The 19,890-nt window shown below is 38.3% G+C and overlaps 1 protein-coding gene across 1 annotated transcript in view; it reads right to left on the bottom strand.

Moving 5' to 3' along the window:
• Positions 1 to 19,890, bottom strand: part of LOC145979580 (phospholipid-transporting ATPase ABCA3-like) — a 209,527-nt gene that overhangs the window by 103,715 nt on the left and 85,922 nt on the right. Inside the window, exon 2 of the mRNA XM_083112551.1 lies at positions 2,109 to 2,502. Within this exon, the coding sequence (XP_082968677.1) occupies positions 2,109 to 2,427 (319 nt within the window). The 5' untranslated portion in view covers positions 2,428 to 2,502. The remainder of the gene's footprint in view (positions 1 to 2,108; positions 2,503 to 19,890) is intronic.

The raw sequence follows: 19,890 nt of genomic DNA, 5'->3' as shown, positions 1-19,890 counted from the left end.
ACCTATTTCCAAAACGACTCAAAACGAAAAATTTCGCAACGCAGAACACCATGAGAATTTCCCCTTACCATGACAACTGAACCAAGCTGATTTATGTGACCCTCCCTGGCTTTTGACCCCGGGCACTTTGCACCATGCCATGAGAGATATGTAGAGGTATGTGGAGCTACAGCCCCACACATTCTTCGTTCTCAGCCATTTTGGAGGTGATGTGATTAACAGCATATGCTGGCCACCTTTACCCCACCCCAGGTACCCATTTGTTTGGGACTGGGTGAGCCCCAGAGCTGTTTCATATAGGGACAAGGACAGAAAATTTCCAACGTTATATCACCCATCTCAGGAATCAAACCTGGGTCTGCTGTATGCAGGCAGGGGCTAGGGGGGCTCAGCCCCCTGGCATGCCGCCAGCCCTTTTGACATTAGTTAAAACTATTTTGTATTCTAATTTATTTGAGGTTAAGAGTGAAAATGTAGACACAATATATTATTTTGTTCACAACTTCGTTCTTTCATCCTGTTTATGAACAGAAGTCTAAGCAGCGGTAAGCGTTTAGAAGATTCTCTAGACTTTAGAAAGTTCTATCATAGGGAGCCATCTTTATCTGTACCTTCCCTGCCCCAGTTGCAGCCTCTCGTTTGACCAAAATCTGTGACTTTGATGTCATTATCCACATTCCTTCCGCATCTGCGTTAAAAGTCAACAGATGCCAAGTTTTATTGCTTTGGCCGGGGGTGGAATGTACGGTAGGCACTATGATTGAAGTGAATATTGTAACAGGTGGCGCAAAAGTCATCATCCTATTTGAACTTACCTTTATCTTGATTGATTGATTGAATTGCTTTATTTTACTTCTCTTCTTGTGCCACTTTTGGCTAATTTTCAAAGATGAGGATGAGTGATGATATGATGAATGGACAATCCATGTCCAGGCCAGGATTTGAACCCGGGACTCCTATCGTTGTAGCGCGATGTGATAACCACTCTGCCACGGGGGTGAGCACCTTTATTTTGATATCTTGTTGTTTATATCACTAGTGTATTGTCAGTTAAATAGAAGATACTCACGAAATTTATTGTGTGCGAAAATCAATAAGTATACCTCACAAGAACGTGGAAAAATTGTGACAATTTTGCATGACACTTTTCTGGGCAGAGTAATATCCCTTTTTGGTGATTTGCCATGGCCGGCCAGGTCCCCCGATTTGACCGCTCCGGATTTTTCCTTTGGGGATATTTGAAGTCATTGGTTTATGTGAAAAAGCCAGAGACGTTACAGCAACTAAAGGACAATATTCAGCATGAAATTGAAAAAAATCCCCTCAGATTCTTTCCAACACCATGAAAACGCAATAAAGAGAGCCCAAATTTGCACCAATTCGAATGGTGGTAATTTATTGAAAGTTATCTTTAAAAATTGAGGACATGAAACTTACAAGTATCAATAAAAGTTTAACACAAAAAACCTACTTTGTTTAATTTAAAACCCAAGCTATAGGCTAAGAAAATCAGGTGATGGCTTTTGCTCCACCTTGTACATTTTAACATGTATGATATAAATATCTGTATCGTAAAGAATAGTATGAAGTGTGTATTAAGGGATGCATTAGTACTTCAAGAGATGTTTTAGAAGTTGTAGAAAAAAAACTGCAGTATGTATGATATTTCTAAATTTTATATTTTAATTTAACTTAATGACCCCCAACCCACATCATTTACCTTCATTTAATATTTATAACTTTTAAAAAATGGACTTGGTTTACAAAGTCCCCCCCTGATAACCCGTGAGCCCCCCCCCCCCTGGAGGTCAGTTCTAGCTACGGGCCTGGCTGTGTGGCTGTCATATGTCCTACCGACTGGACCACCATGGCTCTATGACTCTCTATTACATAATAGAATACCTCCAGGCTCAAACTTCATTGTTTCCTAAAACAAAATCATAGGCATGTTACTGCTTCTATGAAGCCAATGGTCCCATGTTCAAATCCTAGGTACGGAAGTTCCATCAACAGTTCAATAAATCACCAGTCATCCTCTTTGTTGCAAATATCCTAGACGAAGAAAACTACATAAAGTAACCAAAATGCATACATGCAAAAATACTAACCTGCAACCTGATATCTTGTTGAATTCAGTTTCTCCACAACTTTGTTCATCAGTTTATCAGTGAAATTGTTTTGCGGTGCATAAGCAATTTTTCTTGCACTTAGAGAGGTTATTACTTCCGTTTCAAGAGTCGGTTGAAAAGTTGTGGGGTGTTCTACATAAGATGGACTAAATCCGTTTGTTTGGCTTCTGAGGACAGCAAGAATTATGAAGAGTAACACGGGAATCAAAAATTCAAGCAATGTCAGAAACCAATGTCTCCGACGAACCAAAATGTTCTTCCATAGAAGCAAACCAAATTTCCTGAATATTTTACCCATCTTTTTCCTTTATATCATGTGATTATGATATTCTTTGTGTAGATGAAATTTGGAAGGTTCTCTATTCCACTCTTTCTGAAATGAAACAAGAGGAAAATAATCAATCAGTTATAACTATTAAGAAAAAAATAACTTGAATAAACCCAGTATCATACAACACTTAAGTTGATCCTGATTTCAGGAGAAAATACTAGATTCCTTACATCAAGCTAATCTGTGAAAGTGGAAAGTTCTCTCAACTTTAATTCCACACTGATTGGGGCAAGGTAGAAATTGTTCTTTAAGATTATCCTGACTTAAATGAAACTACCAATCACATAAGAGGAGTATAAATTCAACTGACTGTTTTCTTTTACATATAACATGATTTTGTCACGGTATCTAGTGACATGTAAATCACATTTCAATATTTTTCATTATGTACGTATAATTAATCATAATATGACTTATGTAAGGCATGAGATTTGGTTTTGTCATGTGAATGTTTCATAAGTATTTGTTCTGGAAATGAAATTCAAGCGAGACAACCAAAGTTAGGGACTGTTTCTGAGTCACAGCAATAAGGTTTATTCCTTATGTTGTACCTGTATGAATATCGACCTTATGATATATCTCAGCTTCCTATCAGCGGATCTACATGGAATTTGGACAACAGAAGGGGCACGTTAAAAATTATAACTGGATTTTATTTCAAGGAGATTAATTGAGTATCCATGACGTAAGAGCGAATGGCTTTTTTTGGTATGATTCACAGCGAAATCCTGATTCTCAAAATAAGGCGACAGCGAGGAGAGCACTTAATCCGCTGCTCCTACCTGAACTAGCGTCTTTCCTACTGAAATTTTTGAATCTTGTATAAAAAAAAGAGCAGTACTCGGGGTTTTCAACACAGTTTACCGCGAATCTCGTTGCGAGAACACCTCCGTGCCGGAGAACTGCCTACAGTGAACTTAGAGTTTCGAGCACTGTCAGCATGTGGTTATCAGTGAGACACGATACATGTATCTACATTGCTCACTGGAGGATGCAGAAGTGATACGGTGTTTTCGTGAGATCATACGTAGTTTTTCGTTTTGTAAAAAGAGGACTATCCAAAATTATGGCTGGCTAGATGAATAAGAGAAGGAGGGACGTCAGGTTCCCAAGTCCATGACGATGCCCTACTACCAGCCGACATCAACACCATCAACGTTCCACGCCGTGGAAGCCAGCGAACGCCGACACCAAACTCCATCTACCGCAACGCTACAGCCCAAACATCCAGTGCCCAACCGTAACAATGGAGAGATGCTCGATGCCCAAGAGAGAGAGGACTCCATAGCGATGCTTGATAGATGCCCGCCAGAGGAAATAGCGGACTGGAGATAGAGACGCACGACGTGTGAAAGCGACAAGTCAAGAACGCTACCCAAAGAACGAAAGTGCCAAAGATGACCGACGACCGTCCATTGCCGTGGTTATTGACCGAAGAAACATTTTTCCACCACAATGAAACCGAGTGCGACCACAATGAAACCGAGTGCGACCACAATGAAACCGAGTGTGATTAACCATACCAAGGAAAGATGCAACACCCGACAACGTAGCTGAGTCTGGTATAGTATTCTTCTGTTGATCCACATCCACGTACGAATGCATTGTTTCTGTCGACGTCCTACCACAAAAGCCAAAATTGTATTGTTTTGCAATTCTCAACGTGACCCAGGATTCCAAACCTAACTTTCGTGTCTTACATTTGAGTAATTATTAATAAATTACTTTGTTTCATGTTTATATTTATAATCTTTTAAATGTCAGTGTTCCTTTACGTTAATTTTCATGTAACTTGTTAAAGTGTGCTCCATTGTAGTGTATCTAGCCGCCCAGTCGTTTCAATTTAACTTATCGAAGGTTGATTATTTAGCCTATATTTGTTGAATATGTATGTTAAATTACCCAGGTTGTGCAAGTGTAGTATTCCCTATTGTATAGTGATATGGTAATTTTTGCTCCCGCCGATGTTAAATGAAGTGTTCCGGCAGCTGGAGTCTGATTAAGTATTGCATCACTCTGTAGAGATGTATTTGGTCTAGGAATTAATTCGTGCACCTGGACAAGAGATGGCATAACGAGCGTATCGTCCCACAGTTCCATGTAGCCACACATGCATTGAAAACTCCTGTCAGCATGCATCGTTCGTAGTATAGGGCAGTTGATTGACGCGTCAACAACAGCATTTTGTAGTCAACTGAACATGGTGCACTTCATGCCAGATAAAGTGTTTTTGCGGGGTGTTCTGCTTCATTACTTGAACATGCAGAAAAGTGCTACCGAAAGTCATCGTATTTTGGTGGAAGTGTATGGTGACCATGCGCTAGCTGAGCGAACGTGTCAGAAGTGGTTTGCACGGTTTAGAAGTGGTGATTTTGGCCTGGAAGACCAAGAGCGACCTGGACAGACAAAAAAATTTGAAGACGAAGAATTGAGAGCATTGCTCGATCAGGATTCGTGTCAAACACAGGAAGAACTTGCAGAAGCATTAGGCGTTGATCAAACAACAGTTTCCAAACGCCTCAAAGCCATGGGAGAGATTCAAAAGATGTCACATTGGGTTCCACATGAATTGAAAGACAGAGACGTTGAAAGACGAAAAACCATTTGCGAATTTCTGCTTCAAAGACAGAAAAGAAAGGGGTTTTTGCATCGCATTGTTACTGGCGATGAGAAGTGGATCCATTACGAGAACCCGAAACGAAAAAAGCCCTGGGTGAAGCCAGGTGAACCAGGTACATCACAACCGAAACGAGATATTCACTGTGCAAAGGTTATGCTGTACATATGGTGGGATATGAAAGTTGTGGTGTACTATGAGCTGCTGCAACTGGGTGAAACTATTAATCGAGAACGTTATCGTAGACAATTAATGCGTTTGAAGCAAGCTCTGGCCAGGAAACGACCAGAATGGGAGAACAGACATGATAAACTTATTTTTCAACATGATAACGCTTGCCCACATGTTGCAAAACCGGTCAAAACCTATTTAGAAAATGTCGGATGGGAAGTTTTACCCCACCCGCCGTATTCACCAGACATATCTCCTTCAGACTACTACTTGTTCGATTGAATGAATAACGATTTGATTGGACAGCGGTTCACTTCTTCAGAAGATATCGAAAAATGGGTCTCTGACTGGATCGCTTCAAAGGCTGAGGACTTCTTTTGCCACGGAATCCGTAACTTGCCTGACAGATGGGCGAAAGTGGTGGCTCGCGATGGACAATATTTTTCTTAAGGTATTTATGTATTTTGTGTTTGAACTACAGCTTCAATGTGTGCGTAACAACCTCACGAATTAATTCCTAGAACAAATAATTGTTTTCAAAGGATGAGAGAGGCTTGTTGTAATACCCCCATCTGAGAAATCTGGTAAAGGTCATACTTGCGGTGTAGATGCGTATGTTCATGTGAACAAAAGGTTCAACCACGCCGACCTATCATTCTGATAATTGTTTTTCGAAGGCTGGTGCATTTTGATTGTACTGAGCACAGGAGCAAAGATAACAACCTAATTCAATTTCATGTTAAACAAAGGAAAAAGTACGTTGATGGATATGAACCTTCATGTATTTTTTCATGTAGAGACACCCCACGAGAATGAATGAGTGAATGAGTGGAAGAATGAGTCAGGGTGAACCTGTAATTTGTTGGATGTGTAAATATATTTAATTCCAATACATATATATATTTTTAACGTTCGTACGAGTTGTCATTTATGTTTACAGGTACCAGGGGTATCAGGTATAATGCTATTTGTGTTATTTTATTATCAGAGCCAACAGGTTTCAGGTAAAATTAAAGATGTCATATTTCAAGGTATTTAATCAGCACCTCCGCTCTGATTGGGCAACCAAGACCATCCCGAGACCCGTACTCAACGTGGATCGTTTGCAATCGCACGAACGGCACCTTCTGCCTATTAATGCAATGTAACATTTGGCACCGTTCGCAGTGGCTTGTAACAATTTGAGAGAAAATAAAGAATCTAAAAATTTCAATTCTTTACATAAATAGTGCACATGTCCACTTTTCTTTTCACAGCAGTGAATAAGTAGTGTGATCTTCAGAACTTAGTGATGTGTTAAATGTGTGTTGTTTGTAATAGTACAAAAGTTAAAGGAGGTAGAGATACCCATAATGCAGTCGCATTATTATTTTTTCTCCTTTGCTGGGGGAAGGATGCAGATGAGCCAGCCAAATGGCATAATTTTTACAATACTCTTGTATACTGTTACAATCAGATCCTCATAGAACCTGCATGCACCTGAAATTCAAGAGATGTACATATATTTGACACTTTAAAAATCTGGTATATTGCTGTAAAGAAAAAGAACTATTGCTCCTCCTCCCCACAATAGTTTTCCAAATCATAAACTATGATCATGAAAGTGGTATGACAAGTACAGAGCCTTTTCTATAAACTTCGGTACTGTCTACTTGTACAAAAGTGGTCCATCCAATATTTCCACATGTATAAGTGTGAAAATGATGATAGGATTCTATTGAGCGGGAAAAGAACCTTCCACGAAAAGTCTCCGTACACCTTCCCCTTCTTCTGTTCAACTCGGGCCATAAGGAAGCATGCTCCACCCTGCCCCTCCCCTTCAAGCGGGAATACGGTGCACAGGAGGAGCTGGCCTGCTTTATTCATGGGCGAAGTTCAGCTTGTGAATAAAGAATTTCTAATAATAATAATAGTAAAATATTTCACATGTTTGTAATAGTTGCAAGTGTCATCAGTTAACATTATTACTATGTAACCAAGAATCCTGGATTTGATTTCCAATGTCGACTTACTAAAGTGACTAGTAAATCTAGTTCCAATTAAGGTATTTGTTCTAAACTTAGTTTTATTCTTTTACTATCTGGAAAAGGATTGCTCAAGCTTATTTTGTTCATTGTAATATAATGATATCAATACGTTTTACAATACTTAGTGATCCCTTTTGGGAGAGCACATGCCCCTCCCACTAAATCCGCCAATGGTTAAGAGCATTGGAATAAAGCATGAAACAGAAAAATATTATTTGAAATGGTTGGTTGACATAATGACTTCCATACACAGTGAAATTTTGATGTGTGTATTATTTGTACTATATAGTTTTGGACTTAAAATATAAATCGAGACAAGACAATGAGACAGGCATTTACAACCAGAGACAAGACTCAGGCTGCATATTCTGTTTACTAACTTCCCCATGAATGTCAACATTAGCTTTGTCACTGTGAAGGACTTCCAAATGGAAGTATGACACTGTAGACAACCATTGACAATATTTAACTCTCTTTGAATGTCGCTGATTAAAATCATGTGCAATGCAGGGGCATAACTAGGCCGGGTCAGCAGGAGCAGTGCCCTGGGCCCCCGAGGTACTTCACTATGCCGAAAGACTGTAATTAATTTTCCTGACTTATGTTTTGTACAGGCCGATTAGAGTGATGTGTGAGAACCAAAGCTGGTAGTTTCGTGTAGTTGCACATCCGCAGTAATTATTGCCACAATTTTCCACTATGCTAAGCAAAGAATGCCAGAAGGATAAAATAAATTATGAAGGTTTTAACACTATTAAGTAAGTATTGCAACGCTGGCTGGGAAATCGATGTACGTACCAAAAAAAAACCTTCCATCCAGGCCTGTACCCAGAATTTTATTTCGGAAGGGGCTCATCCATCATGAGAAACCATCATCCAAAGGCAAAAAAAAGTGGGGAACGGTAGAAGCCCTGAAAATTAATATCTCAGGGTATTACAACTTATTATACAATATGTTTAACCATGCTAAGGAAGTAATAGTAATTACCACTATACATTATTGAAAATAGATATCGTGGGGGCTTCAGCCCCCTTAGCTCTTCCCCTGCATGCTTACACCTCAAAATTGTGCTAGCCACAATTCCTAATGCTGTTGAGGGTAACCGGGAAAGAGCTCCCTCCTTTTTTTGTAACAGTTCAGAATGTCTACAATTTTTTGGTAGCAGTATTCTGTGGTGACAAGAGTTAAAATCTTGGAACAACAAAGAAACCGAACCCAACTCTCAAAACACTTAATCCAACATGACAGGCAGGAAGATAAGAGGCTGTGTACGCTCTTAAAGAGAGGTTGTTTGTTGTTTTGTAAGTTGTTCTTTTTCTTGTATAATATTAACCAGCAGGAATCCAAACTAAAGAAGTGCTGGCCTTAAGGGAAAATTGCATTTTCCAGTTTCATTATATTGTGGACTGTTCAATGTAAAGTCTTGAAGCAGATAAATATCACTTCCAAGTCATTACAAGCAGACTTTCTTGGCACTAATGATGTGAAAGAGCGTGCTCATCTCCTTGTTATACAACATAGTTGATTGACTTCCAGTTATCCCGATACGTGCACGACTTGTACAGTCACCAGCATAGATCTAGCCATTATAATAGCAATAACTGCCTCCCTCCCTTTGAATAGTCTGCCCAGGGTCCACATGAGTATCCTTACGCACCTGGTGCAAGCCCACACAGCACACAAATGTCCAAAAGACATCCATAGGAAATCCCTTTGATATTCGGGTCAGAAGTTTTGGATATCCAATTGATATCCATGAATAGCCAATAGACATCCATTGAACGTCCCCTGGATATCCATTTGTCTGCATACGTGACATCCAGAAATGGATATGTTTTGGACATTTCTGGATCACCTTTGGACATCAAGTGGGATGTTTTCTGGGCATTATATGCTTTGATATAGACTTTTTTTCTTTTGTATTGGGATATTGTATGGACACGATAAGTACAATTTTTGGACTACAGTTGGATCTTATCTGGATATTATTTTGATATGAAAAGCTGCATGGAACAGTCAACCACCAATGTTTGTTGTTAATGTTCTGCCCCCCCCCCTCTTAAAATTGACACTAGTCAAGTTTTGATAGTTTAATGAACTAACCAATCTGTAACTACGCACTGGTAATGAGCAGGCTGGAAAGTTCATATGAACTAACCGATCTCTGGGTAAGTGTGTCAGTTTTTCTTCACCGTCGTCGCCGTCTTCATTTTGCTGGTTGTTGTTTGGAGTATTGTAGAACTTGGCTCCAGTCTGTTCTGCTGTCTGGTATGCCTGGATTGACGTGTTGTTGATAGCTAATATTGAGGATCTCTGCAGCTGTCGTAGAATCCAGTCCGGTATGCTATGGTTGGTGGTCCTTAAAAGGGCCGTGCTTAAAGTGGTCCTTAAAAGGCCCGGCTTTCAGAGTAACTTGTTTTTGGTCCTAAGAAGTGCCGACTTTTAGTGTCGGTTGTGGTCCTAAGAAGGGCCAAAAGTTGTGTTGTTCAAAGATTGAACTTTGCTTTGTCTGTTGGTGCTGCTGTTTATGCTGAATCTGTTGGCACTTCTGTGAAACTTCCTTCTGGGAGTTGATCTGATTTGCTGCTAGTCAGGAATTTAGATGTCTGCCTGGATGATGAAGGCGAGAACTGCTTCCTTCATGAATTGGACCTTGGATGTCTTGATCATGTGTTTCTTCTAGCGACATCTTGCTCTTCGGACATGACTCAAGATGTGATCTTGCTTTAGTTTGCTGATCTGCCATTGGATGGTGTGTCGTCATCATTTTCAGTCGGTGTTTCTACCCCTCTTTGCTGTTGAGAATAAGATGGTTCTCTTAATGGAGTCTGCGCTGCTGCGGAGTATGATGCTAGCTCTGCTGTGACAGTGGGATGACTCTTCGGTTGCTGCCCCGGTTGGGATAGCCCATTTCTCTTGACAGCCAGGAACATCTTGCATCCCCCGGTAGTTAGCAGGATGGGAGTCCCCACAGTTGCAGCATTTTGCAGGTCGTTGTTGTTGGTCGACCTTGTTTCAGTCTGATGTTAAGTGGGCTATTGCACACTTAACGCATCACGTAAAATCTCTGAATGTGTCCGACCCTCTGACAGTGATGGCATTGCAGGACTCCAAGTGAGTGATAGGCTTCAACTTTAATTTTGTAGCGAAGAAGGTATTCTAGATTGCAGACTTCTCTCTTCATCTCTGTTCTTTTCAGTGCCATAAGGAAAAGTGGCATTGGTAATCTGCCTTTGTTAGAGCGGTCTCTCTTTGTCATCTGATTTACTGAAAGAACATTGAAGTCAAGTTCTTCCAAGTTTTCCTTGATGTCAATTGGTAACTTCCGAACAACAACTTTAATGGGTCATTCTCTTCTAGCTGTTTTAATGGCGTGGTTGATGCTCTCTTTTTGTAGGTGGTTAATTACTATGTCGAAGGCAGATCTTCTGTCCAGCTGTATTTTTAGTCTATCCTTGATGAGCTTGACTCTTGGTTCTTCTTCCGCCATCTTTGATATGGTTGATGTGAATGTGTATCTGTTGTCGACATGTCATAGTGCACATAATGCTTGTAAACCGGAATGTAATGCATTATTGAAGAAGTACTGAATATCCTCTGTGTCTAGGAAGAAAAAACATGACCTTTACACTTCGAACTTCACAATTTCCGACAACGAATGCACAATAATGCAAATATACAAATCGCAATCAACATTTTTCTCTTGTGTTAAATAAAGAATATTAGTAGTAGTTACACGTTGGACAACCATGTAATCAACATTACCAATCAGCTGGGTTCACAAATTCTTGTAGTTTGCGCTGATGAAACACAAACATTTCATGCACAAACATAACATGTAATTGAGTTTAGTATTATACACGAAAGCACAAATTTACGTGATCCTTACTATGAAATGTATAAGTCTACAAGATATCCTTTTCGAACTCCGAGTTCATTAAATTTCACCAAAACATAGGCCAAGTCGTTTGATGTTATCACTTATCAGCCTCTTTAGCATCGCAAATTGATGCACCTTTCGGAGGTCTCGCTCAGCAAGGTTCTTTTGTCTAAGAGAGACATCTGTTTAGTAAATGTCAAACTACTAGGGATTTACGTGTGATGCTTCTGGAGCCCGATTGAGGTCTCTTGTTATATAAGCTCTTTGGTGGGGCAAGACAGCAAGGGCAAGATGGCGAGGGCAAGATGGCATACTGCGCTAACTTACCTGCAACTTGTTCTCCAAACTGTGTATTCCAAAATAATAGTCATTATTATTATTATAGTATGGAATTCTATAGCTAGTAGGCATTCCAATAAAATAAGAGATAGTACAAAGCAATGTTAAGCTGTATTACTTGTGTTAGAAAATGAGGTACACCTACATGAGTATATAAACTTGAACCTATGCGGAAAATGATAGGTAAGGGATAAATGAAGGATGAGAAAAGCTGTATTAACCAAGTCTGCTATTCGCAGCACTGAAAAATAAAGTATTAGTATTATTATCTTGAAAATTATTGGTGGTTTGAAGTGAAATCACAGTGCTCAAAACACGCTTATACTAGACTATTCTGTTTATTTTAACCAATACGCCTCCTTCATTTGCAGGAAGATGGTTCGTACATATGTGAGAAAGTCAAACAGAGAAAATGCCTGTACACGTCAGAGGAGAATCCCGTGCTGCTCATCATTGACAACCATTGATGTCATATTTCTATTTCAGCTATCGATTTTTGTACAGCAAATAATACATACTTTTAAGCGTACCACCTCACACAAGTCACAAACTGCAACCTCTAGATGTCTGTACTCTTGGGCCATTAAAGTCATGCTATGCTTCAGTTGTCGATAACTGGACGTAGTGTGACTGAAGGTAGAGTAGTTGCACTGTTTACCGAAGCGTACACGAAAACCTGTACTATGCACTTAGGTCAATCCGCTTTCAAAGTTAATACTGGAATATGGCCTCTCAATGAATCTACTTTTGCAAATGATGATTTTGTTCCAACTGTCTCAGAGAACTCTGGGGCCCTTTCTCCAACTTCACAAAATGCCGCGGATGAAAATCCTTCCATTTTGGACGAACCCATTGACTCAGAGAACTCTGGGGCTCTTTCTCCAACTTCTCAAAATGACGCCGATGCGAATCCATCCATTTCAGACGAACCACAGCCACAGAAACGTAATATCCCTATTTCTCAAAGAACAATACGACCCTATCCCACATTAAGAAAACCAACGTTAGGATGAAAAAGAAAACTTCAGTTGGAAATTTTAACAAGTAGTCCTGTAAAACAGTGAGCTTTAGAGAAGAAAAGAGGCATTCGGGTGCGTGCTGGTGTGTCTAGTGTCAGTACGCAGGTTCCAACATCAGAAAGAACAGTGAAAGGAAGCAGTAATTCAAACCCTGTGAAAGGAAAACGACGAGTATATACATGTCCTGGTTGTGAAGAAACTTACAAGGTACCCCCTGAAGAAGATTGGGTTTTGTGCAATTCATGAGGTGAATGGTGGCATGAAGATTGTTCCAATTATAAAGGCCACGACATATTTGACTGCGACTTGTGCTCAACCAAAGATTAAAGTTGAAAGAACGTTTCGAGATGAACAATTCAAGAATTCATTTCTAATATTTTCTGTGTGTTCTAATACGTAAGGATATTTTTAAAGGATCATAGTCATTACCCTATCTTTTATATTCACTTGGTTTAGTGAAAAGATTTAGTTAATTTAGAAATGTTAGATGAAACTAATAATATTCATTTATTGTTCTTCTTTGTTATTTTTCCATATAATTAGCAGCATTTGCAGTTCTTCACTCAACTCAAAGTTAAGATTGAACAATATTAGATGGAAACGTTAGATTAGAAATGTTAGATGACAATGTGTCATTGAGACAACAATTTTTCAACCACAGTTTTTCTCATGTAAACCAAAGTTTCCTGTTTGTAAACAAGAATAATAAAGTTCTTCACAATTAAATTCGGAATATTGTAATGAACACATTGTAAAACTGCATTGTGTCATCTTTCCCCACGGTTTGTGCCATCTTGCCTGGTATGTGGGGCAAGATGAATATTTTCACCTTCTTTGTAAACTTATTCACTGCTACTTAGTTCTGTACATCATCTTAATAATACTTGTAGGTTACATATTAGAAATGTGTAGGATCTCTGTCACAAAAAAATGTTTCAATGTCCTTATTCATCTCTTGGATATTAAGCCTAATATCTTAAGTGCGCTATCCTGCCCCATATTCCTCTATATAAAGCAACAGTTTCAGCCAACACCTTTGCCAAACAGGTCCTAGAACGCCACTGGACCAGCAACACTAAGTTCCCAGCTATTTCACTGATCACATAAACGATTAGTCAAACGATTCCAGTCAAAGGGTTATCTTGAACTTATCAGATGTGAGGCACACACAGGGTTTTTTTCCAGGATTTTTCACTTGGGGGAGGGGGTGTTGTAAACTTTTGGGGGGTGTAAGTTTGGGGAAGTTAAGTGCATATTTTGGACCGTTTTTAAAATGTTTGCCCTAATTCAATTTGTTCATAGATGTTTTTAGAGATTATCCCCCCCCCCCTCTCTCCTTCCCTTCACGTAACATTTCAGAAGAAAAAATATTTTAAATGCAGGAAAAGATGGAAAATAGATTTTTGTGGTAATGTTAACATTTCAGTTTAGCGTTTCAAGTATTGCTTTCCAATAATGTTCAGTACTTAATTTAATCAATCGTTAGACAAAACACAAGAGATGACATTGAAAAACACAAAATTTGAACATATTATTACCAGGGCCTGATGCTGCAGCGCAAATTGGACTTGATGCACTTACATACTATGATTAACATATATATTTTTTGTGTTTCTAATTTTAAAGTTTTTCTTGCTGTTATGTTTTTTTTAAATTTTTTGTGATTATGATAATGTACCATGAAATGATTATGAGAGGTGCGCTAGTGCTGCTTACTTATATTGCTGTTTTTCGAGCCTTAGCAAGCGCCAATTCTTCGATCGTGTCAGTGAAGTCAAGGCTGTGCAGCAGATCATGCTCAATGCTCATAAGCGTTTTCTTTTCTTTTTCGCTTTATCCCGACTACTGAATTGAGCGCCATAGTCAGTGGCGGATTACCAAATAGGCCCACTAGGCACATGCCTAGCGGCGGCAACTCTTGGGGGCAGCAAATCTTTTTTCCAGAATATCAAGAATAATAAAAAGTGTCTTACGTACACAGTGACAATTTAGACTTATGAAACCAATGTCTCAAATCAACGGTTTGCAACGCTTTCGCTTCATTCGAAAGAAACCTTGATGTATCGGATTTATGTGTTATCAACAAATGTTGCGTCTGCTCTGACTCCTTCAGGCGCCAATCAATTTGTTTTTAACCCTTGCTGTGGCATTTATCGCTTACAATGACAATGCTAGCCTCCCAGCCTTTGTTGGTTTGTTTTTGTAAATACATACCCCTCGATCTTCCACTTAGGGCCGGTTGCACCATCTCCGCTTAACGTCTTATCCCCTACTTAACACCATTTTGCGGTTGTTCAATGTCCGCCTAACGTTACCTAGCACTTAAAGTCCCGTGTAACGTAAGTGACAGTCGGGGCTCCACCTAACTCGTTAAGTGCCGGGTAAACATGGAAAAGCAGTACACTGTGCAGCCAACAGATACATGCAGCACCTAAAGTTCAAATCACCAACCCTGAGACCTTCTGTAAACAAAACCACCTGCATGCAGAAAGCATTGCAAACTCATAAAAGTAAAATGATCCACACAAAAATCCAACGTTCAGGATTCATTACGTAAGGTAAAACAACGGCCAATTTGTAGTATGGGATACGCTGCCGCAAATGACGTCTCACTTTAAACCCAATGCTCTTTCTATTTTTACTTAGTGCTTCACCTTTATGGTTAACTCTTTGCACCAGTAATCATTTCCCATAAATTTGGCTTCTTTCTTGCATGTGAATTGAATATATTTTACTTGAATTTTTTTAGACAAAATGATATAACATGGTAATGTATATTTCTAAGCTTCGATATAGATAGGAGTGTATTTCAAATTTGTTTGTAGATTTTATGTAAATTGTATCTTACGTAAATAAAATATACAATGAGCATAAACAGCCATATGCATTGCTGTAAGTCCAATAAATTATGATGATCAAAACAAGACAAAGAAAGTTCGTAAATTTATTGCGGTTGGAAACTTTGAGAAGCATCCTAATAACGATTTTTGTTCCGCCAAATATAGTGCACTTCGTAAAATAACTTGGTGACATGGCAAGGCAAGATAAGTGTGAACATTTTGTAGGAATATGCATTGTAACTTTCAATGAGCTTAGAGATTTGTGTACATAATGATATTTTATAACATTGATTATTTTCTAAAAATAATCATGTGAACAGCAAGGAAGTAGTGCCACTTAGTAATATTGCCTGACTTATCCTTAGAAAAATAACATGCCGAGTTCTATGCGTGCGGGAAGGTATCCGTGTTCTCCGAGCTTGTTTTCAAAACACCAGCAAGGACAGCCTTTGAAAAGGGGTGAGAAACAGATTCTACTCAATATTTATGTAACGTTCTGTCAGTGGTATCCTGAGAAACCAGTAAATGAAATGGTTAAGTTGGTATCCCAGTGGAGTGGTGTGTCAGTGTCTGCAGTTTTAAGGCTTATGAAAGAGAGAATGACCGGGAGAGTAACAATGTATGCGGCTGCATATTCGTCTGATGTTTTGAGAGTGAGTTCTCACATTCAGAGGCTCTTATATAAAATGAATAGGTGTGACAAACTATGAGTGTAACATCAGATGATTGCGGTCATGAATCAGCTGACGGGGAGTGAAACTCGAATCGGTGAGACTGTTTGTTTACAGAAGGTCTCAGGGTTGGTGATTTACACTTTTATAGTTGATAAAATGGCAAAGTCTCGATCAGCTGTTGTAAACTGCGAAAGTTTGCTGCATGTTTTGCATTACCAAATAACAGCAAAAAAGAGGCGGATTTGTTAATTATCCCAGGAACGGCAATAAATAAAGCAACGTTTGTAAATATATGTGTAGAAATGAATATTAGGTAGTCATTTTCGTGTGTGTTCCGAAAATGTTATATATTGATATTAGCATTAGCAGTTTCACTGTAATTTCGTATGTAGAATTTGAGTGCATGCGGGTACAGAAAATAAAACCAGGTTAAAGTAATGCGTTTGATGCTTGCAAAATTGTATTAAAATGCCGTTCCAAATAAATGTGTTTGCTGTAACAATTTTTTTCAACCAAACACAATACACGAAATGTACACCATGCAGTTGCTTTTTCGCAATCCTAGTAATTTGTAATCTTTAAGATTAAAACACGTGTAATATTATTCGAGTCACTTCCGTCGCCATTGGTGTGAATGTAACATTGGAAATAAACAAGTAATGTGTTGTTTCCGAATAACAACTGGCAAAGAATGCACATATAATATTTAGCAGTAGCTACTCTTACCATCCAGTTCATACATATGTACGTACAAGGAACAATTTCCGAATGATGGTGTGTTTTTTACAAACACACACATTTACAATAATAACCTTCCAAGAAACTACATACCTAGTAGAACATAAGACGTAATACCAATCTTTTAAGAAACGTATACATTGTATACATACATCCAAAACTGGCAAAAAAAAGTTTACTGTTAACAAGCATTCTTACAATGTTGACATGCATGTACAAGGAACAATTTCCTACTGGTTTTGTACCTAACCTAACCAACCCTACCCTAATATTCATAGGAGAGCATAAGATGTAAATGCCAAAGTTTTTTTTTCGGTATATACTACTTAGAGGAAACGTTTTATGCGAAGTAACATATTTTTAATTACATTGTGCGAGATTTTGTACTTTAACTTTAAAACTGGCAAAGAAGAATAATAATAGAGACAGGTACAGTAGCATCTATACGGCGTTGATACGTATATACAAGGAACAATTTCCGAATGGTGTTACGTTTCGTAGATACAAAGAAAATGCACCATTGTAATAAACCTTGCACGAATCTACATGCCTGAAGATGCATAAAACGTGCACTCAAGTCTTTCTGTTTTTGTTTTTTTTAACATTCATATGCAATACACATGATCTTGTATTTGATTTTTCAAAATAACTGGCCTAAAAAGACGAGCGGCTAGGGGCAGCATTAGCACCTTGGGAAATACATGCTAACAACACCAAACCTGGCCTGCCTAACCTATCCACGTAGGCATATAATAGCATAAATAAGCATGTAAATAGGTTTGGCAAATTATAATTTGTTTATTTAAGCTATTATATACATACGTGGATAGGTTAGGCAGGCCAGTTGTTGTTAGCATGTATTACCCAAGGTGCTAATACTGTCCCTATCCGCTCGTCTAAAAAGGGTATGTACAAGGTATATTTTCCGGGTGAATATTACTGTTTTTTGTAAACAAATATATACGTTCTTGCATTGCACTAGCATATAAAGTTGCACGAAACTACTTATCTGAAAGTATATACAGCCTGGAGTTTCTTCTTTTTTTCTTAATAAGAGTAAAACATGCGTACATACAGTACTACGGTACTTTACATTACTATTTAATTTTTCCTTTTGTGCTAAGATGATAGTAATTCCCAAAATGTACCTTGTACATGGAACCGTTGATTAACGATTTTTCTTTGTGCTATTCGAATTTGTTTTGAATACAAAAATTTAATTTTCATTTTCATCTGGATCGTTATTACTCAACGAACTTTGAATATTAATCTTGCACAAAAGCTGAATTATAAATAAAGAAGAAACCTATAAGATGGTCAACGTTGACAATACTAATACCCGCTATTCGCTAAAGAAGGGGTTACGGATTGATAAATTATTTACAGAAACGAATGATAAATTAGTAAGAGCAGAATAGAAGATTGCTCTTCTCATTCCGTATATTTACACAAACTCAGATATGTCAGCCTTGCACTAAAAATTGGATAAATGTAACTTGCATTTGTTACGACTTCGTTAAATTTTGGTCACTGTTTAGTAGTGTTTAATATTTTTTAAAAAGTGACCGAATGTCTTACAGAAAGATAAGACGAGGTATATTCTTTTTTGCATTATGTTAATTGAAGTACGTGAAAAATAAATTGAAAATTTTGTAAGCTTCCCACTACTTCGAAAGATTACGGGTTATATTGTATCATATAACATACAGTTGATATTATATGAGAGTACGACACATGCATTACCTACTTCTATCAGCTCTTTCATTTTATTGCAATATATATTTAAGTTTTTTTAAACATATTTCATTGAAAAAGCATGCATTTGGAATTGACAAGCAGACATTAGCACAAGGGCACAATGTTCCTGAAGTTAGCGATAAGCGATAAAAATGAGCAGTGTTGCAATCCACCGAGAGGGATTTTCCGTTGTATCCTTCGGCACAAAGGCCGAAGGATACATTGGCATTGATTCGCTTGTAATACGCCTAAGCAGTGCAATGAATCACAAACAGAGATGCATGTAAATGTGTTGTAAACTTTTAACATGAAGAGAAGAACATTTTCTCTTAAAATGAGTGAGTAAGACATATTTCCGTATTCATTGGATATCTTTACGTGTAATAAATTCTCTTGCCGCGATTTCTCAAAAAGTGGACAGCGACTCGACACGATGCACACATTAATCTAAAAAATTGATATTTTTTGTCCACCAATTTGATTCAAAATCACGTATTTTGATCCCACAATCTTCAGATCTCGGAAATCTTCTTCGAAAAGCAGACCAATGTTCGCGTCGCGATTTCTCAAGAAGCGGAGAGCGACTCAAGACGATACCCACATATATCGACAGAATAAACATCAATCTACCCAATTCATATTTTTGGTCCACCAATTTTCTTCAAAATCACGTTTTTTGAGCCCACAATCTTCAGATCACAGAATACTTCTTCGATAAGCAGGCCAATGTTCGCGCCGCGATTTTTCAAGAAGCGGTCAGCGACCCATACAGCACACGAAGTCAAAATCATGTTTCTGAAAGGTTACGAAGTCTCATTTACATAACATACTTCAGTGTTTCCCTGTCATGGTTGCTTTAACGTTGCGTGGTGCTTTCATATTTTGCGCTCATTACATCTTACACAGGGATCTTTCAACGTAGTTACGTGCGATAGCCGACTCGTTGCTTCCCATCATCCACTGCGCGAAAGAAGTTGAACGACGCTGCGCACCGACGAAACCAAGTACAGATGAGTAGCGTGGTTTGAACTTTGTTTCATGGAACAATCGTCTTTGTAAAGGCAGAGGTAAGTGTATTAATATTTACTTTTTTAACAGTAGTCTTTTTTACGACGAAAATACAGAATTCACAACATGAAATAAATTAAATATAGGCTACTATAATTAATTCTGCTTCCTCCATGATTGGAAACAATCAAATAATTCGCAGATTAGTGCGAAAAGTATGTTACTTTTATTGTGAAATTAAAGTAGGGTGTGTGAACATACATATATTAAATATATATATATATATATACACACACACACACAACAGAATTACTTACGTACCGTGTAATTTATTCCTATTTCTACGTGCAACGTAATCAAGGATGTAGAGTTTATCATC

Source organism: Lepisma saccharinum, chromosome 26 (assembly GCF_977018435.1).
Source record: "Lepisma saccharinum chromosome 26, izLepSacc3.1, whole genome shotgun sequence".
Classification (NCBI taxonomy): domain Eukaryota; kingdom Metazoa; phylum Arthropoda; class Insecta; order Zygentoma; family Lepismatidae; genus Lepisma; species Lepisma saccharinum.
Note: the sequence above shows the minus strand (reverse complement) of the source record. Positions and strands in the feature narration are given on the sequence as shown.